Genomic DNA, 14,355 nt, shown 5'->3' on the forward strand with positions numbered 1-14,355 from the left:
TTCCTTTGGAATCCTGTGCATTTTCTTGTATACAGTTAAAAGCATTACTTTGACCAGGGGTCCACAGCTGTTCTAGTCTACCAAAGGGGTCCGTGGCATACAAAAAGTTGATTCCCTATTTTAAACCAGTAATTAGCAGCAAACTCCCCCTCTCTATGTCACATAAAAATAGAAGCTAATTTCTGTAACAGCTACTCCTCCTTCATTTAGCTGCCTTGAACTCTTGGTGCTCAGAGCTTGGATCTGTGCTGATTCCATTTTTTAACATTTTCACTTGATTTTTTTTTTTTTTTTGGTCAGACAACAGTGCCTTGTGTTACCCATGCTGGCTTCTGCTGCCCTCTGGTGGTCATAATGAGGCCCATTCCCAAGGACAAGCTGGAAAGGCTGGTGCAGGCCTGCTGCTCCCTGGGGGGTGAGCAGGGGCAACCTGTTCACATTGGTGACCCAGGTCAGTGTCTCTCGCTCCTGCCCGTGATCCTGACAGCCTCTCTTGGAGTTGGGCCTGAGGAGCAGACAGGAGCTTGGCATGCTGCTGAGCTCCCACGGCTTGTCTTTCTTTTTACCAGGGGTCTCCAGGGGCAAAGGCCCTGAACAAGGCTCAAAGGCTCCGGCAGCTGTCTCGGGGCTGGGCTTACGGATGCCCCTCAGGTTTAAAGGTGCCACCCTTGGCAGAATAGCCAGTCTCACTGTGGTGTAAGTTTACGTATATCATATCCTCTTGGGTTTTTACAGAGGCTTAATATATATATATAGGAAAATATATATATATATAAAACGAATATATATTGGGTTTTGTCCACAGTTCCTGGCTCATAGCTCCTAAAATTCTTGGAACTTCCAAAATGCTATATTTTGTCTGATAGGTTCAGGGTAGGGCTGGTCACCGGAAAGACGAAGGTAGGATTAGAGGGTTGGGACTTTCAGCTCCACCCCTCCCCCCAACCTCCAGGGAGGAAAGAGGGGCTGAAGGTCAAGCTGATTACCCACGGCTGATGGTTTAATCAATCATGCTCATGTAATGAAGCCTCCGTAAAACCCCAAGAGGATAGGCTTCCGCGAGCTTCTACATAGCTGAAAACATACTAGAGGGTGGTGCCCAGGGAGGGCACGGAAGCTCCGCGCTCCTTCCCCCACACCTCGCCCGGGCCTCTCTTTATCTGTATCCTTTGCAATATCCTTTTATTTTATTTTATCTTATTTTATTTTATTTTATTTATTTTTGAGACACAGTTTCCCTCTGTCGCCCAGGTTGCAGTTCAGTGTTGCAATCTCAGCTTACTGCAACCTCCGTCTCCTGGGTTCAAGTGATTCTCCTGCTTCAGCCTCCCAAGTAGCTGGGATTATAGGCGCCCACTACCACGCCTGGCTAATTTTTATACTTTTAGTAGAGATGGGGTTTTGCCATGTTGGCCAGGCTGGTCTTGAACTCCTGGCCTCAAGTGATCTGCCCATCTTGGCCTCCCAAAGTGCTGGGATTACAGGTATGGGCCACTGCACCCTGCCTGCAATATCCTTAATAACAAACTGGTAAACATAAGTAAATGGTTCCTCAAGGTCTGCGAGCTGCTCCAGCAAATTAATCAAACTCAAAGAGTTTGGGTTTCATCAAACCCAAAGAGAGTTAATCAAACTGGAGGCCAGTTGGTCAGAAGTTCTGGAGGCCCAGACTTGCAACTGGTGTCTGTAGGGGGGTGGCCTTGGGGACTGAGCCCTCAACCCATGGGTTCTGATGCTATCTCCAGGTGGAATGGAATTGGAGGGAACCCAGCTGATGCCTCCTGCTTGATGGTGGGGAGAAACCCCCACAAATTTGATCACAGGAGTCTTCTGTGTTGGTGACTGTTATTGTGGTGTGAGAGCAGAGGAAACACACCATTTAGATACAGTTTTTTTTCTCTACACGCTCACCCACTGGGGAGATCTTTGATAAATGTAAAGCTCCTATGAACTTCCAGTGAATCTGGGGTTGGGGGAAGCCAAGGGTGGCAGCAGGGCTCTTTGTCCAGAGATTTGAGCTCGAAGCAACGTCTAATCTGGGCTGCTATTCATTGGTATATTTGGGTAGGAGATGGCTTTGTTCCAAATGTTAATTTGAGCTGAAATCCATTGATCCCTGGCATATTAACTCAATCTGACAGTGAGTGAACAGATCCAACATGAAGAGCCAATATCAAGAAACTGTGCAGGCCTCTTAGAGGGCCTGATGAGAGTTTGAGACTGGGCCTTGGATGACGGTCCAAGTTTGGTATACCTGAACTTGCTCAGCTGCATAACCGACAACATTAGACAGAACCTACCCTTTTGTGAAAACGCAGTCAGCACTTGCTAGCTTCATCACATGAGGGTGATTGCAGAGCCACCCACCAGGATGGTGTCTGCTGAGGAGTTTTATCATTAGTGGGGATGGATTGGGCCCAGCACATCCATCTTTGCTGTCTTCGGGATTAGGTTGCTGCTGGTAGTCAAGCAGCTGAGGTTAGGTGCATGAGATGTGACCCAGCCTGGACCAACGTCAACCCCCCAAGGCTGGCTTTGGTAGCAGTCTGCATGCACAATGAGAGTACTAGGCTCAACACACCCAAGGATCCTTCCAGAAGTCACGCCATGAAGTTTGAGATTCTGTGTTCTGAAACCAGCACTCCACATGGACTGTAAATTATGGAGAACCCTGAGTTGTCAAAGCCTCAATCCCTATTCTCCTTCACCTCCTCCTCAAATACCATTTACAATAATCCTGCAATTTGAGTTTCTGTTTTAGAGAAAGAACCATGAACTACTCAACCAGTTCTAATTGGATGCTCCCTGCTGAGGGAATTACATTCTCCTTTTCCATCTGCAGAACTGTTGGGAATCAAAGAGCTTTCCAAACCTGCCTACGGGGATGCCGTGGTGTGTTCCCCCGGGGAGGTTCCAGTGTTCTGGCCTTCTCCACTGACCAGTCTCGGAGCTCTCAGCAGCTGTGGTATGTTGGGGGATACTGGGGCAATCGCTCTGCCCTAGGATGGAGCCCAGTGGGGTCTAGTTCTTGAAAGCACATTCTCTCAGTACAATGATTTAAAAATAAAGCCATAAAACAAAACACAAAACAGAGGCCTACAGCTACAGTGATTCTCTCTCTGGTTTCCTTCTTTTATTTATTTATTTATTTATTTATTTAGGCAGAGTCTCACACTGTTGCCAGGCTAGAGTGCTGTGGTGCGATCTCGGCTCACTGCAACCTCCAACTCCCTGGTTCAAGCGATTCTTCAGTCTCAGCCTCCTGAGTAGCTGGGATTACAGGCACGTGCCACCACGCCCAGCTAATTTTTGTATTTTTATAAGAGACAGGGTTTCACCATGTTGGCCAGGATGATCTCGATCTCCTGACCTCGTGGTCCGCCCACCTTGGCCTCCCACAGTGCTGGGATTACAGGTGTGAGTCATCATGCCTGGCCTGGTTTCCTTCTTTTAATCCCAGGGCTGGAGCACTTTGTCTTACAACTCAATTTTTTTGTCGTTGTTGGTTCTTTGGTTTTGTTGAGACACAGTCTCACTCTGTCGCCCAGGCTGCAGTGCAGTGGCATGATCTCGGCTCACTGCAACCTCCGTCACCTGGGCTTAAGCGAGGGAGGCATGCCTCAGCCTCCCAAGTAGCTGGAATTACAGGTGCATGCCACCACACCTGGCTAATTTTTGTATTTTTAGTAGAGACGAGATTTTGCCATGTTGGCCACACTGGTCTCGAACTTCTGGCCTCAAGTGATCCTCCCACCTTGGCCTCCCAAAGTGCTTGGATTACAGGCATGAACCACCGCATCCAGCCTTAAATATGTTTTGATTAAATGTATTTCCTTCCTTCCTTCCTTCCTTCCTTCCTTCCTTCCTTCCTTCCTTCCTTCCTTCCTTCCTTCCTTTCCTTCCTCTTTCTTCTTTCTCTCTCTCTCTCTTCTTTTCTTTTCCTTTCTTTTCTTTCTTTCACAAGGCCTCAGTGTATTGCCCAGGCTTGAGTTCAGTGGCATCGTCATAGCTCACTGCAGCCTCAAACCTCTGCAGTCAAGTGATCCTCCCATCTCAGCCTCGCAGGTAGCTGAGACTACAGGTATACGCCATCATACCAAACCAATTTTTAGAATTTTTTTGTAGAGATGGGGTCTTGCTACAATGTCCAGGCTGGTGTCAAAGTCCTGGGCTCGAATGATTCTCCTGCCCCAGCCTCCTGAGTCATAGGGATAATAGGCAGGAGCCACTACTTCAGCCATTTTAATTAAACATATATTTTTATCTGCCGAAGCATCCCAGCCCATTCTAGCAGGAAAACTCACCTTTAGCTTGGCTTTTTGAGACATTTTGGAGATTGATGGGGCCTTGAAAACAAAGGTGAAGCCAAGAAATGTAACTAAACAAGTAATTTCCCATGGTATTTGCAAGGTGATTATAAACAAGGCCTGCAGCAGTACATTTTTTCCAAGGCCTAGGTGATATTACAATGAAGAGACACACGAGGGCGCCCTCCTTAGCTCACAGTACGATAGGAAGGGGACAGAAACATGAAAAATAACAGCCATTGCAGACCATGGTCATGGACACTGGAAAATTCTGGCCAGGCCAGTCACACTTGCACTGTAAGCATAGAATCTAGTGTTACTTTAATTTATTTTGAAAGCATTCATGAGAGTTCAGCTATCAGAGTGGCCTCATGCGAGGGAAAGATCATCCCTAATGTGGTGAAGAGGCATGGCTACCAAGATCCACAGGATTCCATTCGTTCGTTTATTTAAGTACATGTGTTGAGAACGTGCTGTGTGCCAGGCATGCACCCAGGCCTCGGGAATACAGTGCTCCCTGGGACAGGATGGAGTCCTCTGGGCGCTCATGGTCTTTTCTGAGTGTGTGTGTGGGCAGTGTGTAGACACATACACCCAGGTTTAGTAAACGTCCCCCAGCCCACTGGCCTCACCACTTTCCCACCATCAGCCTTGGCAGGTGCCCTGCAGAGGAGATCTCACTGCCATGGGCACCCCAGCATGTTCCAGCCCTTTAATTCTAACAGTGATAGCACAGTTGATCATAGATGAGAACAAATGACATGAGACAAGGACAACCTTGAATCATTCTCAAACTTCCTTTTTTTTTGAGACAAGGTCTCACTCTGTCACCCAGGCTGAATGCAGTGGCACGATCACAGTGCACTATAGCCTTGACCTCCTAGGCTCAAGCAATCCTCCCACCTTAGCCTCTGGAGTAGCTGGGACTATAGGCATCAGGCATGCACCATAGAGATGGGGTCTCACTATGTTGCCCAGGCTGGTCTTGAACTCCTGGGCTCAAGCGATCCTCCCACCTCAGCCTCCCAAAGTGCCGGGATTATAGTCATGAGCCACCGTGCCTACCTTGAACTTCAATATTTAAACTTCGATTAGCAATATATTATTTGCTGCAGACCTCACAACTGATGGGGGCAAAACTGTGTCATGCTCTGAGCTGACTGTTCTGACCTGTAGCTGGCTTTGGAGTGACCAGTTTTAGGTGCCATCCAAAACACAGACAAGCGATAATTACATTCTTCAGATTCATGACTTCTTCCCCTTACACATCAAATCTAAAGTTTATGTATCTGTCAGATTTTTATTTTGAAGTGCTGGCTGACTCTGGCTTTCTATTAAATACGAAACTTTAAGCCAGGCATGGTGGCTCATGCCTATAATCCCAGCACTTTGGGAGGCTGAGGTGATTGGATCACTTGAGGTCAGGAGTTCAAGACCAGCTTGGCCAACATGGTGAAACCCTGTCTCTACTAAAAATATAAAAATTAGCCAGACGTGGTGGCACACACCTATAATCCCAGCTACTTGGGAGGCTGACACAAGAGAATTGCTGGAACCGTGGAGGCAGAGATTTGCAGTGAGCTGAGATCGCGCCACTGCACTCCAGCCTGGGTGATAGAGCGAGACTCTGTCTCAAAAAAAAAAAAAGAAAAGAAAAGAAACTTTATTGTTCCTATGAAATCCAGTATTTACTCAATTCACATGTGCATTTGTTGAACACCTATTATGTGCAAGGCACTCTGTGGGATCCTGAGATGCATGAGCAATGGTCGCTCTTCTCCAGGAGCATACAGCTGAGTGGAGATGAGTATTCAAGGATGATAATGACACTGAGGAAGGCGGAAGAGGTAAATAGTATGGTATTAAGCACTTAATGAGCCAGGCACAAGAAACTAAGAATGAGTAAGATACTGTGTGATTCAGGCCAGGCTCCATGGCTCATGCCTGTAATCCCAGCACTATGGTAGGCTGAGGTGGGAGGCTTGCTTGAGCCCAGGAGTTTGAGGCTGCAGTGAGCTTTGTTGCACCACTGTACTCCAGCCTGGGCAACAGAGAAAGAGCCTTGTCTCTTTAAAAAATTTATATATGAGGCTGGGCGCAGTGGCTCACGCCTGTAATTCCAGCACTCTGGGAGGCTAAGACAGGAGGATCACCTGAGGTCAGGAGTTCGAGACCAGCCTACCCAACATGGCAAAACCCTGTCTCTACTAAAAATACAAAAATTAGCCAGGCGTAGTGGCACACGCCTATAATCCCAGCTACTCAGGAGGCTGAGACAGGAGAATTGCTTGAACCCGGGAGGCGGAGGTTGCAGTGAGCCGAGATCGCACCACTGCACTCCAACTTGGGTGACAGAGCAAGGCTCTGTCTCAAAAAAAAAAAAAAGTATGTGTGTGTGTGTGTGTGTATATATGGTGTGTGTGTGTGTATATATATGGTGTGTATATATATATATGGTAGATATATATACACACAGTGGATACATATGTATGGATATATATGTATATGGTGCTTGTTCAGTTATACAAACCATCATTTATTGAGGGCTTACTCTGAAACAAGCACTTTGCTGAACACTTTTTAAAAACTTATTTTTTTTTACTTTTTTAAACCACATGAGTGTGCTAAACACTCTTTTTTTTTTTTTGAGATGAGGTATTGCTCTGTTGCCTAGACTGGTGTGCAGTAATGCGATCTCGACTCACTGCAGCCTCTGACTCCCAGGTTCAAGCAATTCTCCCACCTCAGCCTCCCAAGCAGCTGGGATTACAGGTGCACCACCACGCTGGGCTAATTTTTGTATTTTTAGTAGAGACAGGGTTTCATCATGTTGCCCAGGTTGGTCTTGAACTCCTGACCTCAGGTGATCCACCCTCCTTGGCCTCCCAAAGTGTTGTGATTACAGCCATGAGCCACCGCGCCTGGCCTGCTAAACACTTTTACGTACATTTTCCAGTTTCTTTCTGACAACAGCCATATGAGGCATTATCATTGCTTTACAGTCAAAGAAACAGGTTTAAAGAATAAAGTCGGGCCAGTCGTGGTGGCTCATGCCTGTAATCCCAGCATTTTGGGAGGCCAAGGTGGGCGGATCACCTGAGGTCAGGAGTTTGAGACCAGCCTGGATAACATGGTGAAACCTCGTCTCTACTAAAAATACAAAAATTACCCAGGCGTAATCCCAGGCATCCTGAGGTGGGATAATCGCTTGAACCCAGGAGGTGGAGCTTGCAGTGAGCCGAGATTGTACCACTGCACTCCAGCCTGGGCGACACAGCAAGACTGTCTCAAAAAAAAAAAAAAAAAAAAAAAAAAGAATAAAGTCAATAAAGTCACATCCCAAATTCAAGTATATTCACAATGCTAAAACCACTTCTTAATAACTATGCTACAGTGTTTCACATTGCCTGAAATCTAACAAGGAAGAGTCTTTAAAGAATAAAATTAACAAAAACGAAAGCAAAATGTAACTGCCATAAGGAAAAATAGAAACGATGCTCACAGGGGGTTCCAAATCTAACATTTGCTGGAAAGCAAAGCAAGATGGCATCGTGAGTTTTAAGAATCCAGTAAATACTTCCTGATCTCCATGGGTTAAATTGATGGAATTACCTAGAGCTCTAGCTACAGCTGTGGCTGTATCTCACTTCTTTTCAACCCATAGTCAACTCATCTTTACTTTCCTAGAGATTAGAGGCAGCTGTGTAAATGGAACTCGATGTGGCCATAAACTAGCTCATTCTGGCCTTGGTGCCAACAGGTGGTATAGGGAGTGCTTAGGCTGAGCTGATGACCAGGCGCCATCTTGCCTATCAGCAGTGGGCTCGATGAGGGTAGGCTGGACTTGATGAAGTGGCTGGGCTCAGATCCTCCTGTTATGTGTTTTAGAGACCCCACTGGCTTTTGCCAGCATCCCAGGCTGCACGGTTATGACTGACCTGAAGGATACAAAGGCTCCAACTGGTTGTCTCACCCCAGAGAGAATTCCAGAGGTCCATCACATTTCCCAAGATCCTCTGCACTACAGCATTGCGTCAGTGTCCGCTTCTCAGAAGATCAGAGAACTAGAGTCTGTGATCGGCATAGACCCAGGTAAGAAACAATGCATTTGCACCTGGAGAAACCGACCACTGACATAATTTTCAGTGAAAAAGGCAGGATGCAAAATGTATCCACAGGATGATTTTTTAAATGTTGATACTGCATATAAATCTCAAAAAGACTAAAATTAAATACACCAAAATACTGACATTGATGGTCTCTAGGTAGTGCTATTATGAGTGATTTTTTTTTTTTTTTTTTGAGACAGGGTCTCACTCTATTGCCCAGGCTGGAGTGCAATAGCGTGATCTCGGCTCACTGCAACCTCTGTCTCCCGGGTTCAGGTGATTCTCCTGTCTCAGTCTCCTGAGTAGCTGGGATTACAGGCACGCACCACCACACCTGGCTCATTTTTGTATTTTTAGTAGAGGTGGGATTTCACCGTGTTGGCCAGGCTGGTCTTGAACTCTTGGCCTCCCAAAGTGCTGGGTTTACAGGCGTGAGCCACTGTGCCCAGCCTTGCTTTCTTCTTTGTGGCATTTTCTTTCTTTCTTTTTTTTTGAGATGGAGTCTCACTCTGTCACCCAGACTGGAGTGCGGTGGTACAATCTCAGTTCACTGCAACCTCCACCTCCAAGGTTCAAGTGATTCTCCTGCCTCAGCCTCTTGAGTAGCTAGGACTATAGGCACGTGCCACCCCACCCAGCTAATTTTTGTATTTTTAGTAGAGACGGGGTTTCACCATGTTGGCCAGGCTGGTCTCGAACTCCTGACCGCAGGTGATCCACCCATCTCAGCCTCCCACAGTGCTGGGATTACAGGCGTGAGCCACCGCGCCCAGTCGTTTTTGGCTTTTTCTTGTTGTTCTAAACTTTAACACTAAACATGTGAGGAAGTTCGTTGAGTTTATTTGCTGGACATGTTGCCAGCCAGAAGCAGATGGAGTTAGGTAAGAAAAAAAGAGAGAATGGTTTCTAGGTAGGCAACTGCCACCATTTTAAAACAGTTATTTATGTAGTTTATTATTATTATTTAGAGATGAGAGGGCGGTGTCTCACTGTGTTGCCCAGGTTGGTCTTGGACTCCTGGGCTCAAGTGATTTTCCCGCCTCAGCCTCCCAAAGTGCTGGGACTATAGGCATGGACCACCCAGCCTGTCCTGTATGGATTTAATGATGTCCCTGATCTCTCCCTTTTGTGCCATTGCCCTGGGGTTGGGCATGGAATAGATTATTTGTATTCTAGGCAGCAGGGATAGTGTTAGGGGCAGGATTACTTCTCTGGGGATCCCTGTGGGGCAGGACCCTACAGCCACAGCCTCACAACAGTTTACAGTCAACTTGTATATTGTATAATGCATCTCAGAGGAAGGATAGCCCTTCTGTGGCTTTGGAACCGCTGGCCTTCTGTACGTGGGAGAGGGCTGGTGAGATCCCCTAGGGGACCTGCCGATTCCAATTAGTTATTTATTTTATTTTATTTTATTTTTTGAGACAAGGTCTCACTCTGTTACCCAGGCTGGAGTGCAGTGATGCAAAGAGGCTCACTGTAACCTCCACCTCCTAGAAATCCTCCCACCTCAGCCTCCTGAGTAGCTGGGACTACAGGCCGGCACCACCATACCTGGGTAATTTGTTGTTGTATTTTTAGTAGACACGGGGTTTTACCATGTTACCCAGGCTGGTCTCAAACTCCTGAGCTCAAGTGGTCTGGCCACCTCAGCCTCCCAAAGTGCTGGGATGACAGGCATGAGCCACCACGCCTGGCCCTGCTGAGTCCAGTTAGAAAGAGGTTTGCTGAAAGCTGGTTGAGGGGCTTTTAATTTCCAGCTATGTCTTCATTTAAGAGCTGAATTTCTAATCCCAGGTGGCCAGCAGAGCCTGCAGTTTCACCTGCCATTGTGCGTGGTAAATTCCTTTGTTGGCAAACACTCATGAGAGAATTACAGCGTAGACGATACCTCAGTTTCCTCATCAGCGTAACAGGAGTAATGACAATTATGCCTACCTCTCTGGATTGTGATGCACAAAAAGGATAATGGTGTCACCTACCAAGTTGTACTGTGCTAGGCATCAGGCTGCCAGCAAGCATTTAAGCGTTTCATCTTATTAAAGTCTCCCAATGACTCTATGTGGAGGCAGCTATGATTAACTTCATTTAACAGGTGAGGAAACTGAGGCAGATAGGGTGCAGAGACTTACCAGAGTCCACATACCTAGTAGGTGGTCAGGGCAGAACTTGAACCCATGTCTGCTGACTTCAAGCCCATGATTTATAAATGTCAGCTAAATTAGAATCTGAATGTAAACGGTAAGTCACAGTCTTGCCTGGGCAGTTGAAAGAGTGCTCCATTGACTCCTGGTTCACACACCAGTCTGTCTTCTGGACCTTCTCATGGGCCGTGCTCCTAAACCTGGGGTACAAACCACCCTTGGCACCTGGAATGACTGAAGAGAAGGCATATGTGGCCTCCCCACCGGCCCACCTGACTCTCATTCCCCAGAGTCAGGTGGACCAGTGGGGAGATCCAGGTAGCTACCTGGATCAATGGTGGCTGACCGCCGTGGAGAGCTGAGGGGTGAGGCCAGCCTGCACATCAGCGGTCAGCTCTCTGGGCCAGACTCCCAGGGCCCAGACAGGACTGATTCCAGTGCCAGTTTAAAGCCTACGGCAGCTGGGCAGAGCCCCAAAACAGACAGGCTGAGACCTTCCCCAGCTGGCCAGCACTGTCACGAATCTGACAGTGCAGACCAGTCCTAGAAATGCCTAATTCTTGGGAGGCCGAGGTGGGAGGATCACTTGAGGTCAGGAGTTCAAGACCAGCCTGGGCAACGTAGAGAGATCCTATCTACAAAAAAATAAAAAAATCAGCTAGGTGTGGTGGTGTCACATACCTGTGGTCCCAGCTACTAGGGAGGCTGAGGTGTGCAGATTACTTGAGTTCAGGAGGTTGAAACTGCAGTGAGCCATGACTGCACCACTGCACTCCAGCCTGGGCAATAGAGCAAGATGTGAGAAAGAGAGAGGGAGGGAGGGAGGGATGGAAGGAGGGAAGGAGGGAGGGAGGGAAGGAAGAAAGAAAGGAAGAATGGATGGATGGATGGATGGATGGATGGATGTAGAGATGGGATCTCCCTGTGTTGTCCAGGCTGGTCTTGAACCCTTGGGTTCAAACAATCCTCCCTCCTCAGTCTCCCAAAGTGTTGAGATTACGGGCAGGAGCCACCGCTCCTGGTGCTCTGGATGGATATATTTTTTTAAATTTCTGCCGTACCTTCTCCTTCACAAACATTCTTACCCAAGCCGATGGCTCTCCATTTAGCACAGGGTCATGAGGGAAGATGAATTATTAACTCTATCATTAGCTCAGATTAAAAAATAAAAGTAATTGGGAAGTAAATTTATTGCAGACGTGTTGCACCCACTGCTTAATAAAACGAGCTAAGCGTTCAGCCACAAACACCATCCATCAATGCTGTGCAGACTGCAAGACGAAGCTTGAAGGATGACGCTGGGGGAGGCAGATTTACAGTTGTTGGATGTGTTGATGTCATCTGTTAAGGACTGTCTTTAATCCTCAAGAACAACAGATGCTTTTGATCCCCACTATATTAAATAAGCAGATAGAAGATTCATAACAGTGTCTTGAGCATTACTCACTGGGCATAAGAATAGGCCCACTCAGTCATTTTTGAGAGGGTGTTGGCTTGCATTTGAGGTGCCTGGGGAATATGAAGGGATATAGGGTTTATAGTAATGATTTTAGCTCTGATGATAAAATCATCCTAAATGTATTGACTAATTTACAGTTGACCAAGTTCTCACTCTCCTCTTCTCCCTCTGGTGCTCACCACGCCCTAGGAAGTAGGTTACATCCCAATTTTTTTACTTAAAAATGTTATTCTTCTCCTCGCCCCCCTCCGTTTTTTGAGACAGTCTTGCTCTGTCACCCAGACTGGAGTGCAGTGGTGCGATCTCAGCTCACTGCAGCCTCTGCCTCCCAAGTTTGAGTGATTCTCCTGCCTCAGCCTCCTGAGTAGCTGGGATTATGGGTGTGCACCACCATGCCATTTACCCAATCTTGCAGCCACACCTGACTGAAGGGAGGCTCCTCAGCCATTTACCCCCTTCTCTTTCACTGCTGGGGTCAGGGGGGAGGGGTAGAATACACTGTGGTGAGCAATTTGCAGTCTCTGCCGCAGTCCTCAAAAAAAACAAAGCGAACAAACTAAAAACCCAAACTGCTCTTGCTATAAAGTTTCTACTTTAAAAATAATCACTTTTGGCTGGGTGTGGTGGCTCACGCCTGTAATCCCAGCACTTTGGGAGGCCAAGGTGGGAAGATCGCTTGAGCCTGGTAGTTTGAGACCAGACTGGGCAATATAGCAAGGCCCTATCTTTTAAAAAAGTGCCAAAAAAATTAGCGGTATGTGGTGACGTGTGCCCAGCTACTCGGGAGGCTGACGCGAGAGGATCACTTGAGCCCAGGAGTTCAAGGTTGCAGTGAGCTGTGATCGTGCCACTACATTCCAGCCTAGATGACAGAGCGAAACCCTATCATAAATAAATACATAAAAACAATTTTGAAAGTAAAGATAGTTAGTTTTACATTCTATTTTCTTTTTGTCATTTCAGGGAACCGGGGGATTGGACACCTGCTCTGTAAAGACGAGCTGCTGAAGGCCTCTCTCTCGCTGTCCCATGCCCGCTCAGTGCTCATCACCACTGGGTTCCCGACGCATTTCAATCATGAGCCTCCAGAAGAGACAGATGGCCCACCAGGAGCTGTTGCTCTGGCCGCCTTCTTGCAGGCCTTGGAGAAGGAGGTAGCCATAATCGTTGACCAGAGAGCCTGGAACTTGCACCAGAAGATTGTCGAAGACGCTGTTGAGCAAGGTGAGCAGTGAGATGCGCTTGGTCCGTTTCCCCAGATGGGCTTTGTGGACGGAAGCTGGAGTGAATCCGCGTCTGCAGCACAGAGCATTCTCCTTCCAGCTCACAGCTCCATTGTAAGCTGCATAGCCTGATTTTATAGACGAAGAGACTGAGGCTTTGAGAGGTCCAGGGGATTTTCCCAGGTGGAAATGGCGAGCTGGAATCTGAACTTGGATCCACCAGGCTCCAAAGCATGGGATCCTTCCTGCACACCTGCTGTTCTCCCTGTGCGATGGGGGGAATGACCTGCTGAGTATTAGCAACCAGGGGCAGCCCTGGACCACCAGAGCTGGGGAGGATAGTGGAGTGTGAAGTGGCTGAAAGGCTCAGACATCCATCCCACCTGGTTGTGATGGGCAGGGCTGCACCTGGAGCACCCAGTGGGCGTTATTGCTGCAGGTGTTGGAGACTCAAAGCTGTAATTCCACTATACATGTAACCGAATCAGCCTCAGGTTCAATGTGAACAACCGCTACTCACCGCACCTCCATCCTGCAGGAAGTGTTATCAGGCATGAGCTGGAAGCCTGGTGAATCTCACCTGCCTCCCACTACCGATCGCTCTGTGTCCCTCAAAATGCATTCTTCAGAGGTATGTTTTTTCCTTTTAGCATTTAAAAAGGGCTTTAAACCCAGTAAGGCATACCCTAAAGCAGCCATTGTGTCAGAAGTTTCCAAAAGCCTGTGTCTGTACATGCAGAATCCATTTCATGCAGCAAATGCGTGTTGAACTCGAGTATGTGCCAGGCACTCTGTTAGGTTCTTGAGATCCACCCGTGAGCAAAACTGACAATAGTCCTGCCCCCACAGAGAGTATCTTCCAGCAGAGTGTGACAGACAAGAAACAACATGTAAGATGAAGGCACAGTGTGTTCGAGTGATGATGCCATGGGGAAAATGGACCAGGATGAGGAGACTGGAGAGTGAGGGGCTGGGCGGTGGCAGCAGTGGGGGACAGCTGTCACTTTAAACAGGATGGCCAGGAAGCTCCCCTGGAGGAGGTGGCCTTTGAGTCCAGAATTCAGGTTGATGATGAGGGCGTGAGGCTTGGGCTGGCTGAGGGAAGGGCATCCT

At 47.6% G+C, this 14,355-nt stretch overlaps 1 protein-coding gene across 5 annotated transcripts in view; it reads left to right on the top strand.

The window, feature by feature from the left end:
• The window catches only part of DGLUCY (D-glutamate cyclase), a 100,111-nt gene that overhangs the window by 58,247 nt on the left and 27,509 nt on the right, over positions 1-14,355 (top strand). For all 5 annotated transcript variants that reach the window (XR_004057215.1, XM_010356385.2, XM_010356386.2 and 2 more), the window contains exons 6-9: positions 301-451; positions 2,843-2,965; positions 8,196-8,399; positions 12,983-13,243. Coding sequence is in view for 4 of the 5 variants with exons in the window: in XM_010356385.2 (XP_010354687.2) it covers positions 301-451; positions 2,843-2,965; positions 8,196-8,399; positions 12,983-13,243 (739 nt within the window). In the remaining variant the exon portion in view is untranslated. The remainder of the gene's footprint in view (positions 1-300; positions 452-2,842; positions 2,966-8,195; positions 8,400-12,982; positions 13,244-14,355) is intronic.

The sequence above is a fragment of the Rhinopithecus roxellana genome, chromosome 5, assembly GCF_007565055.1.
Source record: "Rhinopithecus roxellana isolate Shanxi Qingling chromosome 5, ASM756505v1, whole genome shotgun sequence".
In the NCBI taxonomy this organism is placed as follows: Eukaryota; Metazoa; Chordata; class Mammalia; order Primates; family Cercopithecidae; genus Rhinopithecus; species Rhinopithecus roxellana.